This window comes from Hordeum vulgare, chromosome 2H (assembly GCF_904849725.1).
Source record: "Hordeum vulgare subsp. vulgare chromosome 2H, MorexV3_pseudomolecules_assembly, whole genome shotgun sequence".
NCBI lineage: Eukaryota > Viridiplantae > Streptophyta > Magnoliopsida > Poales > Poaceae > Hordeum > Hordeum vulgare.
Window position 1 is genome coordinate 605,405,888 of NC_058519.1, and position 18,153 is coordinate 605,424,040.

Genomic DNA, 18,153 nt, shown 5'->3' on the forward strand with positions numbered 1-18,153 from the left:
CTCGCCGTAGCTAAGGCTCTGCCCATCCTTTCGTACCCTACACATCTACTGTCAGACTTATACCACGACAGTGGTGTCCGACAGAAAGGCACCACATTATACTGTGTGATGTCGTAACCCTAAGCGTCGCACCTTCGGCCACGCTTACATCCTACCGGAGCCTCCCCCCTCCCGCGAAGTGTGGTGCCTAACGCAAAGGCATCACACTTGCAATGTGTGGCGACTTGCTCTTATGTGCCACACTTTGAGCTCTATCTCCCTGCATCCCAGCACTCCCCATCCCCTCCCCCATTACCATTGCTACACGCCTCAAGAACATCAGCTCCATCCCCCTAGTTCTCCTCTCACCCCTTCTCAAATATCTCCCCAAATCAAGCAGGTTTACAGGTTTGGTCCGGAGATTTCGACCCCAATCCGTCCCTTAACGTAATATCCCCCGACCCCCTCCCTCTCATCCAAAAAATGCTCTCATTGGCTTGCTCTTTTGCATGGTTGAGCAAGCCCTAGTTTTTCATGAATTTTGGGATGTGTATGCTTTTGTTACACTTTGCTAGGGTTAGTCTTGTTTGTATATAAGGGTTATGGGTATTGATATGTTAGGATTAGGATTCGTTGTATGTTGGGGTTAGGGTTATGTTGGGGTAAGGGTTCTGTTGGGGTTAGGTTTGTTCAATTTATATGTTAGGAGCAAGGCTTGTTCTTTTGATTATGCGAATGTTGTAATCTTTGGATGCGTGTCTATCGAAGTATATTCTATGTTGTGTTTATCAATTTTTTAGGGATGAGAATAACATGTTTTAATCTTCATCACATGGACAAGGATGCTTTTTTAAAAGGCAATATTGACCCCGCACCCGAATGAGCTAGACATGGTGTTTGAGTGTAGTCCTAGAAATGTCGAGTTGTTGGAACAAGTGCGAAAAGATTTGAATTGGATGGACCTAAGTGATGCTATTAAGTTTGATGGTAGACATAATGTGGGATTTGGAATACATATTCGTTGGAAGAACATGCATGTGAACTCCGAGCAACGTTGGGTTGCATACAAGGAGACGATGGCCGAATCACTAGACAAGGCTTTATAGTTATTTTCCATAAAAAGGTTGATGCTAACTTGCACCTGGATTTGAACCGGGTTGCCTCTCCGGTTGTTGATAGTAGTCTTCCACGCATGAACCAAGATGACATGATTGAACCTATTTTGACCCAACAAGTGAGGCCAACATTGACCCCGAATATCCAAGATAAATCATTGCAAGAGGAGAATAATGAGCATGAGGATTATGAGAATGATGATATTGTTCTCCAGGACAACAACGTTGGTGATTTGGACAAATAATATTTGTAAGAGACCATGGACCATTCCATTATGTACTTCCGTGTTTATGCATCGGAGTTGGACAATGACGGTCCCGATGAAGGAGGGTTCACGACCAAGGAGGCTGAAGCTTTCATGAAGGTATTACAGCGGGATCACCGGACACCATTTTTCGAGGATCTTAGTCTTCGAGTGAAGCCATGGGTAACGACGGCAAAGGCATATTGCTTGGAGTTCGGTCAACTTCTCACCAGGATGAACATGGGAAGAACGGTATTTTGCCGAGGTCAAAGTTTGAAACATTCCTTAAATTAAAGATGTGGTTGGATAATTTTTCGGTTACACATTATCGTCCACACAGAATTGTTCATTCGGACATCAAGGTGCGTTACACGGTTGCATGTGAGGATCCAAAATGTCCATGGATTGTGCGTGCAAGACCATGGAAAGGAGGTCCTGGATGACACACTGTGAGTTGTCTACCACTTCACATGTGTTGAGGCAAGAGGGTTGATGGCGAGATTGTGTCCTAAAACCATAGACAATTTACCTCTGAGTTCATCGCTTACAAGCTTTCCAACTCCATCTCCTCACTTCCAAAAATGAGCATAAAGAGTGTACAAGACCTTGTGAAAGCCCTCTTTCACTACGAGGTGAAATACAGGTGTTGGGAATATGCCCTGGAGGCAATAATAAATTGGTTATTATTATATTTCCTTGTTCATGATAATCGTTTATTATCCATGCTAGGATTCTATTGATTGGAAACTCAAATACATGTGTGGATACATAGACAACACACTATCCCTAGTGAGACTCTAATGGACTAGCTCATTGATCAAAGATGATAAGGGTGTCCTCGCCATAGACATGAGATGTCGTTTGATAACGACATCACATCATTAGGAGAATGATGTGATGGACGAGACCCAAACTATGAACGTAGCGTATGATCGTGTCAGTTCATTGCTGTTATTTTCTACATGTCAATTATGTGTTCCTATGACCATGAGATCATGCAACTCCCGGACACCGGAGAAATGCCTTGTGTGTATCAAATGTCACAACGTAACTGGGTGACTATAAAGGTGCTCTACAGGTATCTTCAAGGGTGTTTGTTGGGTAGGCATGAATCAAGACTGGGATTTGTCACTCCGTGTGACGGAGAGGTATCTCAGGTCATGTTCGCATAGTTCTCGAACCCGCACGGTCTGCACAATTAAGGTTTGGTGACGTTTCGAGATAGTTGAGTTATGTATGTTGGTGACCGAAGGCTTTTCGGAGTCCCGAAGGAGATCCCGAACGTCACGAGGAGTTCCGGAATGGTCCGAAGACGAAGATTGATATATAGGAAAAGGGTATTTAGGCTCCAGAATGGTTTCAGACACTCTCGATAGTGTACCGGGAGTGAAGGATGGGTTCCGGGGGTCCATCGGGAGAGGTCCACCCAGGGGCCACATGGGCCTAAGAGGTGGCGCACCATCCCCTAGTGGGCTGGGCAGCCAGCCCCTAAAGGCCCTTGTGCCAAGAGGTGGGAGGAGGCCAAATGGGGAGGGAGTCCTACTAGGACTCCACCTCCCTTGGTGGAGAAGGACTCCTCCTTTGGGGCGGCGGCCAAGGCTCTAGGGGAAACCCTAGGGCGCCCCAACTACCCCCTTCCTCCTATATATAGTGGAGGAGAGAGAGGGGAGAAACACCCTAATCCAAGGCGCATCCCCCTCTCCCTCCCTCTGGTTCGTTTCTCCTATAAATCGGTTCGGTAGTGCATGGCGAAACCCTGTCGGATCTGCTCCACCACCACCACCACCACGACATTGTGCTGATGGAGAACTCGGCTACCTCTCCGCCCCCTCTTGCTTGATCGATGTCGACTGCCTTGGTGGCCAACAAGTTCACGAACTCGGCAACATCCTTGTTCGAACCACAACTGCATTGAGTGAAAGCACATCACGACCTACCAGGATGGCAAAAAATCAAAGCAAAAAGTAAGTGAGCGAAGATGCATACCTTCCGGCCCTTTCATCGAACACCTCGCATGCGATGGAAGCAACACCGTAGAAAGGCACCATCGGGGAACGTCTCGCCGGGGCGGATGGAGTGGTCGAAGGTTTCTTCGTAGGAACCTTCTTCCGCTTCACGGCCAAAACCTTGCCCATCTTCCCCGTCGGCGGCCGGGCATATCGCGCAGCAGCGGCGGCGCCCGACGCCCCTTCCCTTCCGGCTGGGCCAGTCGGAATGCCATCCTGCACGGCAATGTTGCATTGCCGCTTGCGGGCTAGCGCATTGGTGACTAGGGCGACGACGGGGGCAACATGGCCGGCAACGAGATCCGTCGGACGGGATTGCACGTGCGTGACCTCCACGTTGACGAGATCCGTCGGCTGGAAGGCTTCCATGGCGGCGAACAATGGCGGGGAAGAAGGTACGGAGCATGCAGTGGGCGGGGCAACGACTGTCGAGGAGGCGGGAGCGGGGAACGGACGCGCGGAAATTTCCCTCGCGCCAAATCTCGTTGCGGATAAGGGGCGAGCTCGGGTCGGCCTCCTACCCCGTGAAACTGAAGGTCGTGGGTGAAGTTTTGCCGCGTCCTGCAAAAAAAAATTACATACCGAACACATTTGCGGGGTCTGGTCTGAAAACACTTTTTACCCCAACCAGTATTTTGACGGTTATTTACTGGTCGGGGTATTATATGGGGTCTGATAGAGATGCTATAAGATGTCCCAACTTATGGAGAGTGTTGGGCACCCTGACACACAGCCACGCCCAATCGCCCCGCCCCCAAGAAATAGGCGATCAAGAGGCGATCTAACTGCCCCCAGCGACGCCGGCCGCCACCGGTCCCTGCCTCCCCCGTTGCCCACTCCGGCGACGTGAGGAGGTGGGGACCACGGCGCTGCGACGCCGGCTTGTAGTTAGGGTTGTCCTAGTGTTTTCTTGGGACGTCGTTGGGGTGGTGGGAGCGGCGTCCGGGCAAATAAATTTGCCTCAACTCTATTCCCACACTAGCGGCGACCTTCATGGCGGCGTCTCGGAGTTGATGGCAACGTGTGCTGCTCGGTCCTTCAGATCGGCAGCTTGGTCTTCTCGCCGTTCTTCAGATCTGGCGAGATCTGTTTCTCGGTCTGTCGCTGGCGTTCGTGGTTATTCGCGACGGCGCTGGCGGCCGGGGCGAGGTGGTTCTTCTGGAACGAGGATGCCGGTCCGGAGGTGGTGGATCTGTCGTTCCTCTCCGACTTCGTCGATGGGAGGCGACAAATCTTGGTCCAAGACAGCACGGGGACGTCCCCCGGTCGACGTGCCACAGCGACATGTGCCTTGCTGCGTGCAGCGGGCCTGTTCATCGACTCACAAAGCCTCGCTGGCGATGGTGCTTTCTCTAATCTTAGGATGGTGGAGGCTCGGCGTCTCTTCCGGCGTTCGCCTCGGCGGCGCTAGAGTTGGGCGGCGGCCGCTCGCTATGGTGGTTGCAGGAAATCATAGAGATCGTTTTGTATTTTTCAATCTCTTAGATTTTTATCTGCAAATTCAGTATAATCATTTTATCCCGGTTTGTCTTTTAGTTTCCACGTGTGTTGCTTATTGTAACTTGTTTTTCGATTAATGAAACATGTGGTTTTCTCAAAAAAAAAACTGATGGAGAGTGTTTTGTCCGAAAGACCAAAATATTATTACCAATGGATGCGTACGAAAGCAAGATGGGCACACGCGTACACTTCACTGTTTGTGAGTCAAATTAACAAATGAAATAGCGTTGTAATGGGCAGATGCATAAGGCATAACTAAGATGTATTACCTCCGTTTCCACATGTAAGACAGTTTTTAGGCTTGTGTTATTAACTTTATAAATAAGTCTTATATTTTCATTCGGAGGTACTACTATTATTATTAGGATATTCTCTTTTCGTTCTATAATGTAATGCATTTGTATTTTTTAAGACTTAAATTTATCAATTATCATAAATTTAATCAACACGTGCGACTTCGTCGGAAGCAAAATTTATACTATTGAATTCGTTTTGGAAGAAGTTTTCGACGTTATAATTTTTGCCCGTGTCGCCGTCATCCATATTAATTAAATTTAAATCTTCAGAAATGCGTTCACACTACATTATAAAATGAAGGGGATATAATACATTAGCGGTTTATTAAAAAAGGAAAATCAGTGTTCTTAGAGCATTTATAGCCGGATCCCTTAAACGCCCGACAGGTCGTGCGGTCACTGCCCAATAACAAAAATTCGACCGAGACGGTTCCCTTAAACTGGCCTCAAACGTCCGAGCTAACCGGTACCCCCATTTTTAACCCAAATATGCGGCACATATGGAGGAGCTGCATCTACCCACATATATTCGTCCCCATCCGCTCGTCGGACAATACCCTAGACACTTCATTCCACTCCCCTCCACTCCCATCCGCCACCCAATATCACCTCCGGCATGGCGGGTAGCGGATCTGAGTCCTTCACCTTCAGATTCGTCAATCACGAGCTCGTCCCACGCGACCCCAAGGAAGAGATGGCCGTCCGGCTTGCGCTCCGTCGCTCCCGGGTGGCGGTCGCACGACGGCAGCGCTCGGACTCGCAACTCTGGGAATCCATTGTGTCTGCATAACCGGTGGTTGGATCCGGCGTTGCTGCCACACCGGAGGCGATGCGGTCAGTCTGGCATCCGAACACCGTGACGGAAGAGCAACCGATCCGTTGGCGCGCCGAGCACGAAGCATGGCCGACCTCGGATGATGTCATGACCGACCTTGGACGATGTCATCGCGTTAATTCATTGTATGTAATAGTATGGATTTGAGGTTTCTAATATTATGTATGAAGATATATAATACATTATTTGAAACGTGATCGGTCGGTGCTCACGGACGTATCTAAACGCGTTCTTGAACGTTTAAGACATAGGATTTGCAAGATGGTGCTATTAGGTGGCTTTGTAGCGTGTACTCCTCTACTAGGACTGGAGGGCCGCACATGGGCTAGCTGCCCGTGGGTTGCCCATCCTGACGCACGGCACGCGAGCAGAAAAAAACACAACCTAGGCCTGTCGCTGCCGCACGCGCAGACGCAGCGGTCCGCGCACGATCCTGCCGCCTGCGCCCTCGTCCCCTCCGCTATATATCGGGCCTGCCATGCCATCCCCGGCACCGGCCACTCAAAATCCCCAGACTTTTCAAAGCATCCACCTCCCACCCTCCCTCCGATCCCCCGTCTTCTTCCTCCTCTCGTGCGACCGAGGGGATCGTCGTCGATCGATGGCAACAACAATGGGTGTGTGCAGAGCGGTGAAGATGATCTGCGGGACGAAGGTGGAGCGGGTGGTGGGCACGGGCAAGGCGCCCGGTTCTTGCCCGTCCTGCGGCGGCCCCGTGGTGGCGACCGACGTGGAGAGCGAGCGGCGCATCCTCTGCCTCCCGCTGTGCCTCAAGAACAAGCGCAAGTACTCCTGCACCAGGTGCTTCCGCCGCCTCGTCACCGTCTACAGCTAGCCGCTGCTGGTGGTGCCACCGGTCCATCCATCCATCCTTCCATCGACTAGCGACGTACGAAGCCAATAATCCATTAACCCGCTCGAGTTCTTTGGTTAATTCTTCTTGGCCGTACGTGGTTACGGCTCTAGAGTAGCTTGCTAGCCTGGCTAATGTAATGTAATGTAATGGTGATTCTGTGATGATTCTTCTACTAGTTTCTAGGAGCTACTCGTAGTTGCCATATCTAGCAAATTTGGTGGGCGTCCATCACGCGTCGCGCTGCAAAATTGGCACTCTGCTGTGTCTTGCAGTAAGCTCCCTGTCAATGGTTGCGGGGCCGGGGCACCCCCGCTATAATGCACCGGTCAGTATTGGAAATTTGTGATGCGCTTCCTTCACTAAGATGGCAGTTAACGTACTGATGGGACCATCATGGACACGCAGATACGCAAAAGTACATTGGCCCGTCGCGATCGATCGACCCCCCGAAGGCTCGATCACTGTAGTGATGCACAACCCTAGCAGCCACAGAATCACCGTCACTGTATATGTTGGGCTGACCACTACAGTTACAGTAGTAGCAGCCGCAAATCGACGGCGACGCCAGGCTTTGGCCGGCAGTAGCAGCATGCATGCTCCCACAAGCCACAGCAGCCGGCCGGCCGTCCGTCCGCCCGTCCGTTGGTTACCTGTTCCTTTCGCGGGCATATCACGTACGACGTACGAGTAAAATCCCCAAGATTCGACGGGCGGACGGACGAGTCCATCTGAAAATGGGTAAAGAGTGCCGTCGGCCGTGATCTGATCTCTGTGGATTGCTCCGAGTCCTGGGCCGGCACCAAGATGCGATCGTGGATTATTAGTTACGATTATCATCCAAATGGGGAAAGGTTTGCGCGTGCAAGCCATGCGATGGGCGCCGCAATTAGTCGGCGTCTAACCAGAGATAGCCAGTTCGCCACACATGCAAAACGAGATGATTCATGAGAGACTCGGCGGCGAGCTACTTGTCCACACACCAGCTGGAGAGGGGAAGGGTAGGTAGAGAAAAAGGAGCTACATGGCCAAGTCTATATCTATCTATCTATAAAACGTATAGATAGATATGCAGATTCATGCGTCGCATGGTGGGGGTATATTATGGCTGCTAATTGTGCTGCAGCAGTAATAATTAAACAACCCATCGAGCTGCTACGTTGCGCGAGTGCTCTCTTTCTATACAGAAATCGATCAACGTCGTTGTTATTTGCTGATGCACGCGGGATATAACTGGTGACGGTATCGGTCTTAGCTACAAACCTGACATGCGAGAAGCTTCTACGCACGTTACGAGCGCTCTCGTTGCGGAGCAGAGAAAAGAACACGAGGGATGCGTACCATTGTTGGGGATCAGATGAGGAAGCTGCTGATGCCTGACTGGCCGTGGCCGACCTTGACCGACTGGAACGAGCTCATCCGAAAAATTGATAGCGACGACCGAGGGCGTCGCTCGTTGCAACTGCCGGAAACGCAAGGGCCAAGACCGGAGGTTGGGGTCACCGGCATGCGTCGTTCAGTGGGTCTATTTCTGCGTCTCTGGTGATATCTTGCACCTGCCCACCACGGGAGGCGCTCGTCAGGGAAATTTACTCCGGCAAGGAATATTGTTAGAGCATCTACAGATGGAATTTGCAAATCCGATCCCTCAAACGTCCGCGGACACGTCCGGTCAGTGATTGGCGTGTTCATTTTAAACCCTTACTTTTCCGTCTGCGTAGCAGCACCTCTCATGTTTTTTTTTCATAAGTTTGGTCACTTCCACATGATTGATGGAGAAAAAAGAAAGAATAATAATAATAATAAATGGTTTGGGGTGGGGTCGCGTCCTACGTGGTGGACTGACCGGACGTGCCCGGGCACGCCGCAAGCCTTCATATCGTCCTCATATTTGAGATGGATATGAGAGGTGTCGGTCAAGTGTTTGGATCGCTTTTTCATGACCGGTCAGTGACCGAACGGCCTGCCCAGACCACCTTTTTTATCAGCGGCGTGAGATGGGTTTGAAGCTTCAAGGCGCGGCTACCCCAAACCACCTTTTCAATGATCATTGTCGTGAATAAGTATTGCAGATTATGTGCTTTTCTATCAATTCCCTAACAATTATTTGTCTATCCTCCGCATATTTTCTTCGAGAGAGAAGCCTCTAGCAAAACTATGGTCCCCGGATCTCTTCACAAATATATTTATAAAAACTATAAATACCTTGCTTCCATTATTTACATTATTTTTATTTTCAATTTATGTTTATCAAACTATCTACCTATATTACTACTTATCACTTGCAAATAACGAGTTTAAGGAGATTGACAACCCTCTTACTCTTGTTGGGTGCAAGTGTGTGCCCTTTTGTGTGTAGGCGCTGAAGTCGGGAAATTGTGTAATCCCTCTATTGGTCCGATAACCTTGATTGTCACTAAGGGAAATACCTACATTTATTGTGCTGGATCGTCCCCTCCTCTCCGGAGAAAAGCCCAACGCAGTTCACAAGTATCAAGAAGGTTTCTCACGCCGTTGTCGGGGAGCAGCTTCAAATTCCTATCAAGTACCTTCTCACAAATTATCATTCACTTGTTCTATTTTTTATTTGTTGTTATATTTTTCTTGCTATAAAAATCAAAAATACAAAAATGTTTATCTTTCCTAGTTTATTTCTTTGCTTCTTGCTATGGCTAGTTCTTTCTTTGTTTCGCGTACTCCCGAGAATGAGGTGCTTAACTTTAAACAAAGGGGAGGAGAAAATTTAAAAGATGCGTGATATAGGATTTGCAATGCTTAAAATAGATCAACACATAAGCAACCCATCAATAGCTTGCTTCATAATATTTATGTGGGTATTACTACTTGGTATAGATTTGTGTTTGACACTATTACCGATGGTAATTTCTTAATAAGTCAGAATTTTGATGCTTTCAAAGCCATGGAAAATCTAGTGGGACCACCACCTATCATTATTAATGATACTACTTTAACTTTGGAGCATATTATGCAAAGGCTAGAGATTATTGAAAATAAAATGGCCATTAGAGAATAAATTGAGGAGTTGGATAAAAAGATTCATAATCATGTTACTCAATTTGGATCTAAGGTAGGGATTACTTTGAAAGAACTAAAGGATAAAGATACAATTATTAATGAGCTGGTAGATCAAGGTTCTAGTAGAATTGATAAAATGGAGGAAGTCTTTGATAAAATGGGTTCCGCTTTCACTCCCTCTAAAATCAATGCTATTACCTCTCAAGAAAAAAAATTCCAAGGTTATGTATGTCCAAAAGAACACTAGTATCACTCCTATCAAAAGAAATAAGGGCCTTAAAATGATTAGTGTGCATCCCAATTTTATAAACATGATAAGAGACCCTATCATCAAGCCTCTTATTTTTCCTAATAAGCATGACTGTGTAATTGAGGATCTTTATAAGAAGGATGAGAACCCTTGAAACTATGCATTATGCCTAGCTAGGGGCATAATGAAAAGACCACGATGACGCCTAGAGGGGGGGGGGGGGTGAATAGGCTATTTAAAAACTTCTTCGGATTTGGCTTAAACCTAATGCGGAAATAAGCTAAGAGGATACTTTTCAAGCACAAATCCTAAATGCAATAGGCACCGCAACGTGCATGAACAACACGATCTACCAAGATGGACACAACACAGTTACTAACAAGCACAAGAGTTACACAAACTTACTTGAGCTATATCACACGACGAGTAGGTGAACGACACAAGATACTAGATCACACTACAGCACACGACATATCAAAAGCTGCAAGTGTGAACGTGTGGATATAGAGGGTATGCTTGAATGATTAATCTTGTACAAGGAAATAGCCAACACAATATAATGAGCACAAACAATATGCAATGTATGTATGCTCAAGTCACACAAGTAAACCACAAGTAAGGAGTTAGGGTTAAGGATAACCAAGGTCACTGAGACAAAGATGTATCCCAATGTTCACTTCCTTGGAGGGAAGCTAGCCACCGTTAGAGAGGTGGATGTTACCACGAAGGCACACCAACGCCACGAAGGCTCACCCTATTCTCGCTTTGAGATAACACCACGAAGGCGTTTCTCAACCACTAGTGGTAAGACTTTGAGGTGGCTTCCAAACCCTCACACACTTTTCCGGGGGTAATCACACGGATTGATTCCTCTCCGAAGAACTCCTACCGCCTAGGAGTCTCCAACCTCCAAGAGTAACAAGATCACGGGGAATGCTCAAAACTTGCTCAAATCTCAAATAGCTTGGGTTGAGAGGAGGAGAGGGAGACGATCTATCTTTTGATTGGAACAACTCTCAAAGGGGCTCACAAATGCTCTTGGGATCTAAGATTTGGTGTGAGCAAATGTGTGTGAGGTAGAAATGTGTTCTTATGAAGATATGGCTGTGCTGGGCCCCCTCTCACGAAGTGGGAGGGAGGTATATATAGTGGGGAGACTAAAGTAACCGTTGGAGTCACTTAAGTCTCACATTGGTCAGACGTTCGACGGTTTCCGGACGTCCGACAGGCGTCGGACGACCGAAGGAGTGTTCATATCAGTTTGCCACTGTGTCGTCGAACAAGGACCGGACATCCGAAGAGAAGGTCGGATGTCCGAGAGTTCAGCTCTGTTCAAGGGCACCGGATTTCCAAAAGTGGTAGGACGTCCGGCCCTCGGACGACATGTGGTGGCCGGAAGTCCGAGTTATTTGATTCTGGTGCAAGGTTCCGGTTTTCTGAAGTGGTCACGCATCCGGCCCTCGGACGTCCGGAGGGAGCCGGATGTCCGAGACTTTGGCTCTGGTATAAGGTTCCGGATTTCCGAAGTGGTCGGGCGTCCGGCCGTCGGACGTCCGGAGGAAGCCGGATGTCCGAGGCATTGGTTCTGTTTTGGGATCAAAGCAGAGCAGTGGAGATGTGGCATGAGCAGAAAAGTAAAGATGTATTTTGAGCAAATTTATCACAATACCCAGTGATCCCCTCTTAATAGTGTGGGATCCCTAAAGACTCAAGAATCATAAAAAGAATGGGTACCGATGATCTATACTTGCGTGTATACTTTTATTCGCTGATCATCACTCTGCACAACTAATGTCAAAGGAACTGATACCTTTGAGTTAGCCTTTCACTTGAGCTTGGTGTTGTTCCTTCTTGACTCAAGTCTAAAGCAAGACATGATGAAGTCTTCAAGAAGCTCTCCCATACACAATGTGGAAAGCCTAGCTTGTGTATTCATCTTCATCTGTCCACCATGTGAGCATCCACAAGATTCAAGCATGTAGTACTCATGAATGCTTATCTTGATCTTGTCCTTGTTAGCACATGAGCTTGTCCTTATCAACACATGATCATTAACAACAGCTTAAAGGGGATTAGTGATTAGTTATCTATATGTGTGCTGTGAGCAACACCAAAACATGATTAAGGGCATGGCTGCACTTTCAATCTCTCCCTTTTTGGTAGTTGATGACAACATACATATAGCTCTCCAACATAGTAATAAACATGTGTGGCTTAGGAGAGAATTGTTACGAGGCTCCCCATGATTATATGCATGGTAAGAATGAATGGGAGAGTGAGAGTTTTGTCGAAACTCCCCCTGATAATATGCATGGTAAAACAGGTAAATGCGGGAGCACCCCCTTAATATGTGTATCGAAGAAATCATATGACAGCAGATCAACACATGGAGTAATAGAACAAAACATAATAGCATAAGATGATGCACGACATTCACACATAGTACATCATAGTCGTTTATCCATACATTATCGTAGTTTCACCATGCAAATGAGTTCAAAAGCTAAAACGCTAAAACTCCAAAGACTAAAACTAGGACACATTTCTCCCCCTTTGGCATCAAGTACCGAAAAGGGAGGCATGAGAAACATCCACAATGCTTAGAGATCATCAGCACCATCATCCTCATCATCCTCAGGCAAGCCACTGCCACCAGCCTCGTCAAGAAAATCAGCTCACTCAGGACCAGATGGGAAGCCAAAATCAGAAGGAGGAATAGCAGGAAGAGCCTCATCGTCACTGACATCAAGATTGCCCGAGTCTCTCAGACGAGCCTTGAGGGCATTCTTGAAGGTGATCAGGTGCGAAACCACATCGTGGTTCTGAGCGCACTGGAAGGAGAACGCCTTTATCATGGCAGAATGGGCTTTGCCAATGAATTTGGCAAAGCAACTGAGAGGGGCAGAGCTGGATGAAGGAGTGTCTGACCGGGAAGCAGCACGACGAGTGGAGGTGGATGGAGTTTTCCTAGGAGCATAGTCATCCACCATATGAGTGGGGATGACCCACTCGTGTGAGTAGGAGCAAGCGGGAAAGAAGCAATAAAGTTGATGAAGGCCTGGATGAAGGGGGCATGAGGGAAGGCTCGCTTGTATTGAAGACTAGCGAGCTGAATCTCATGCCACAAAAAATGAGGCACATTTAGCTTGCGCTTGGGAAAATCATGCAAGTGTGACATGATATCAATGCAGTAGCCGCTGCAGGTTCCCCTCTCACCCATCTTGGGGTAGATGGTGCGGATAAGGCATTGAAAGATGATAAAGTATGGAGACCGCCAGATAGACACTTGGTTGAGATCTTTCTGTTTTTCATCAGCATCAAGTTCATGACGTGGTTTGGGAAGAGAACCACATGCCGCAATGGATTTGGGAGAATGGTTAGGGTCACTTTTGTGAATTTTGAAACCGGTGTCGGGAAAACCCAGAGCGGCAACAAACTCCGCATAAGTGGCCCTAAACTCCGTATCAGAGGTTATCCAGCTAACGGAGTCATTAGAATGAAAGTAACAAGTGGCATAGAATTGGTGGATGGCGCCACTGATAAAATCGCACTTAAAGGCAAGGGGAGCAGCTAGCCCCGAGGACTCAAGAAGCCCAATGGCACCCGGATATTTTGCCGGCTGAGTGCGGATGTGCTCAAGGTCAATGCAATGATGAACTGAAATACCTTTAGGAACTATCACAGTAGAGAAAATGTCCGCTTGGACATTTGTGCGAAACCGTGAATCTAGAGAATCACGTTCGGCATCGAATTGGTTGACATCTCTACGGAAAGTAAAATAGGCGGATTTGGGTTTTTTGGTGAAGTCCGTGACTTCACGGCCCAAGGAGGGAGGAGGCTCTAAGGAGATACGGTGAGCATCACCTGCTGGCTGTTCAGGAGGAGGTGATGGCATATATGAGGGCTTGCGAGTCCCCGGCTTCGGCACAGTTTTCCGAACGGCAACGTATTCAGCACGTTCCTCCGCTGCAAGCTCATCCTCGAAGTCAGACCCATCAGATGAAGAGCTGGGCTGTGGAGGCGGACGTCGGGCGAGCCGTTTGAAGGGACGGCGTGGTACATCGGTGTTACCCGACCCCCTGCCAGGAGCGGCACGAGCGGATGAGCTAGCAGAGTTCTTCCGTGCAGTGTGCTTAATCTTGGGCATGATTGGAAGGCCTACACGATTGGAAACCCAATGGGGAACGGTCATGGTCAAGACACATGAACGAACACATGAACTAGTGAGAAGGGGAACCAATCAAGAGGGAAACCAAGATTTACTTGCAGATCGGAAGGAGAAAGGGATGGAATCAGCCAAGGGTATGGCCGGAAGAAGGATCCCGCGGAGGAAAGGGGCAACCGGAGGAAGAAATCGCGTGGTATACCTCCTATGGCGGCTGGCGGCGGCTGTGGAGGGAGAGGGGAGGGCGTGTGGTGGCTAGGGCAAGGCCCAGCCCGCGCCCCTCTATTTATATAGGCTCCCGACGCGTCGGATGTCCGACGGGCGTCGGACGTCCGGAGGGCATCAGCCGTCGGACGACCGACAGGTGCGGACGTCCGGAGTGTGTCAGCCGTCGGACGTCTGAGAGGGAAGTAGGCAGAGGCAATTTCTGGAATCTTGATGATGAGGTAATTTGAGTGAATTGAACGGAGGTAGCATCCAACAGTTATTTCATATAGTAACTATACCTTCCCATCGCTCGAACAATGGAGTATGTGGTGTGTTTAACCACCAAGTTCAAGTGCTACACCGAGACAGGGACACTTAAGAATTTTCTATCATGCTCATGATGGTGAAGTGATAAGGAGCATTTTCGCGTGTGTAGCAACCAAGAGCCTCTCAACAAACATATTTTGGACATGGTATGCTATAAATCTTCTAACTCGATTACTATGATAAGTGTGGGTCCAAAATACGGCCAAACGCATGAGTGCAGTGTTATGCACATGTTAACCTATTATAAGAGCAAGGCACATGACACAAGGGCCATGGAACAAATTTGTCTCATACATATGACCATGAAGAGCTAAGAGAGCACCAACACTAAGCATTTCATCAGTGTGATTGACAAGGACATGCAGGAAATTACACAGTGGAAAAAGTATTATGTTCATGCGATGATGCAACCTACACAGGGTTGACTCTAATGTTATACATGCATGAAGTAAATACTTGTTACCGAAAAGCATTGATATGGCGTAGAAGTAGCGGAGTCCTGTCTTGACTCTAATTTCTTCGTGACCAGCACCACCAACTTCTTCTGAGAATAAGTCAAGATAGCAATGCTTCTCCAAAGTACCTAAACCACCATTCAAGTACAATATGGTCCCCAAACTCATTGGGTCCGAAGTAGTTAGTCCAACTACCATATATATATATGGTAAAATCACTTAATTATGTGCTCACAGATATAACTTTTACTTTCATGCACACCTTAACCTGTTAATGGATATGTCAGATTTACCATATACATATATTGGATCAAAGATACGATAGACAAGCCATGTGAATCTACACATAGTTGATATGCCTACACAAGCCTATCAAAAACCAAGAATATACAAATTGGACAAATGAACACATAACTGTTAATTACGGAACATTCATGTTGTCCAAGATGGATCATGGGACAAATCAACATATTATAGCACCCCAAGTTCAACACATGAACCGGTAAAAGCATCACACCATGTAAGGTATGCATTTTGCATAAACTTACATGCATGCCTCACTCCAGTAGATATATCAGTGTAGATAATACGATTATAAGTCCCACAACATTATAAAGTAAATAATACAACCTCAAACACATGCATGGGAGATTACCGGAAGACACATTAATTTCTCGGCAAGTTATGTAGGTCAAATGGAGGAAAGGCCGAAATAGGATGACCATGAAAACACTACCAAGCAAGAGATACCATGTGTGAGTGAACACAATGGTATTTGGAATTATCAGTGGTGGTAGATGCCAAACGAGCACACAGATCGTTTTATACTCACACAAGTGTGATATGGGAGTTTAGCCATAAGCATAATGTTTAGATACCATACGTTAACATCCCAATTAGCTAGATCATAGTGTAGAGAAATAATTTGAAAGGCTTGCATCATATATGCCCTTCCTTCAAGTACGATCTAGCGACTAAGCCATGAGTATATATAGGTGTAGTAGAATGTCATACTCATGCACATCTAAGGGATTTAAATACCAAAAGGGTTATTATGCGAATTAAGTCACGTGGAGCACGACAAGCCACACAGTTATAGGATAAACCCATGTGGTAGATTCTGAGTGGCATACATCAGATGTTTATCTTACCAAGGGTTGTGACGTGCACAAAGCATATCACACTCCCTTAATGTGATAATCCATGTATTTATCATACAAGGCAATCAATCATCCAACTAAGCTGATAAGTGGATGCCAATTTGAACTTCGGATGGCTTTGACATCCAACGAAATGATTGGATAATCTTGCACCGTGGATACTAGATGGAGTCCAATACATATATACACATTTTGGGTTAGTGATGTGCGTAGAGCAGAACACTCCCCCTTAATGTGATGAGCTATTAACGTCTCAAAAGACCCACACAACGGTGCTACTAGGATGCAAGTAATGATCAGGACTACACACAACTATATGACATACATAACGACCTACACATGATAGATAACACATAACAATCATACTAGTAGGCGCAACATGTCAAAGTACATGCTAGGTACCAAACCTAGACATGAGAAGGAGTGGGGAGGCAACTTTCAATGTAAATAATTTAAGTACAAGTTACCGCAAATAGGCACATTGGATATGGGATATGAGCTCGATAATCCAAATGACTTGGCTTGAGATAATACAAATGATGAAGAGTCCTCAAATCTTCATTGTGTATCCAAGTCTCCAATGTCCTCCAAAGTCACCTATTGATCAAGTTTGAGCTTGTTGGTCCCCAACTAAGTTTGGTCCTAAGAGGTTAGTCACAATAGGCTTGGCAACCCAAATGGTTCTTTTCTTGACACCATTTTGAGTACCAACAAACTTGGCAAACACATTGTCAACCTTATCCTTCTCAAGGGAATAGATATCATCAATAGTGATTGGGTTGGATAAGTTACCTCTCGTGCAAGACGAAGCGACGTGACCCTTCTCAAGACATAAGTAGCAACATCTACCCTTTGCTTTCTTCCCAGTTGATTTCTCACCTCTGGAAGTGTTGGCTTGGGTCTTATTAGGAAGAGGCCTTCCTTCAACTTGTAGCTGAGTATGTGATTGAGTTTGTGGCCGCTTCCCTTGTTGCTTGTGACTTTGAGACTTCGTCTTCAGAGGGCAAGATCTAAAATGGTGCCCTTTAACTTTGCACTTGAAGCAAATGATTTTGGCCGAATTCTTGACTTGTTCTAGGCCCCTCTTGTCCTTGTTTGAGTTCAATCCAACATCATTTTTGTCATTCGGAGATGTTTGCTCACACATGACGTTGTTGAGTGTGAACATCCCTTCATGACACTGTTCCAAGTCTTTCTTCAAAGAAGTGACTTGGGCCTTGAGCTCTTCGATTTCCTCTGCACGGTTAGTATCAACGCAAATACTAGAGGAAGTGTAAGCTTCAATGTTAGAGCAACAAGGCAAGGAAAGTAATTCATCACACGAGGTAGCAACATTATGAGTAGACGAATTACGAGGACTAACACATGGAGATATAGCACTTTGACTAGAAGTAGTGCCATTGTCCACATGAGGCTCACTTGATGTTACCTTGGTGATGATAGCCTCATGAGCTAACTTTTGCACATTATGGGATGTTAGAAGATTGGCATGAGAGCTTGTGAGCATTACATGGTTTTCTTCCAACTTCCCATAATTGCTAGTTAGTAAATCAAGTTGAGCACGTAGCTCAACATTCTCCTTCAATGCCGATACTTCAAATGAGGTAGAGTTAGATGTACAAGTACCATCAACAATATGAGAGGAGTAAGTAGAAAATAGAGACTTCTCATGAGTGGATTGAAGCTCCTCATAGATCTTAGAGGTTTTGATGAGCTCTCCCTTG

The 18,153-nt window shown here is 46.8% G+C and overlaps 1 protein-coding gene across 1 annotated transcript; it reads left to right on the forward strand.

Moving 5' to 3' along the window:
- Positions 1 to 6,451: 6,451 nt before the first annotated feature.
- LOC123430750 lies at positions 6,452 to 7,173 on the forward strand. Its single transcript, XM_045114592.1, has one exon. It carries the CDS (start codon positions 6,455 to 6,457, stop codon positions 6,809 to 6,811), a length of 357 nt encoding a protein of 118 aa, XP_044970527.1. The 5' UTR covers positions 6,452 to 6,454; the 3' UTR covers positions 6,812 to 7,173.
- The last annotated feature ends 10,980 nt before the right edge of the window (positions 7,174 to 18,153 follow it).

Excerpts from the sequence above, each read along its gene's own strand:
- LOC123430750 (XM_045114592.1), top strand. The coding sequence starts at position 6,455 with ATGCCATCCCCGGCACCGGCCACTCAAAATCCCCAGACTTTTCAAAGC.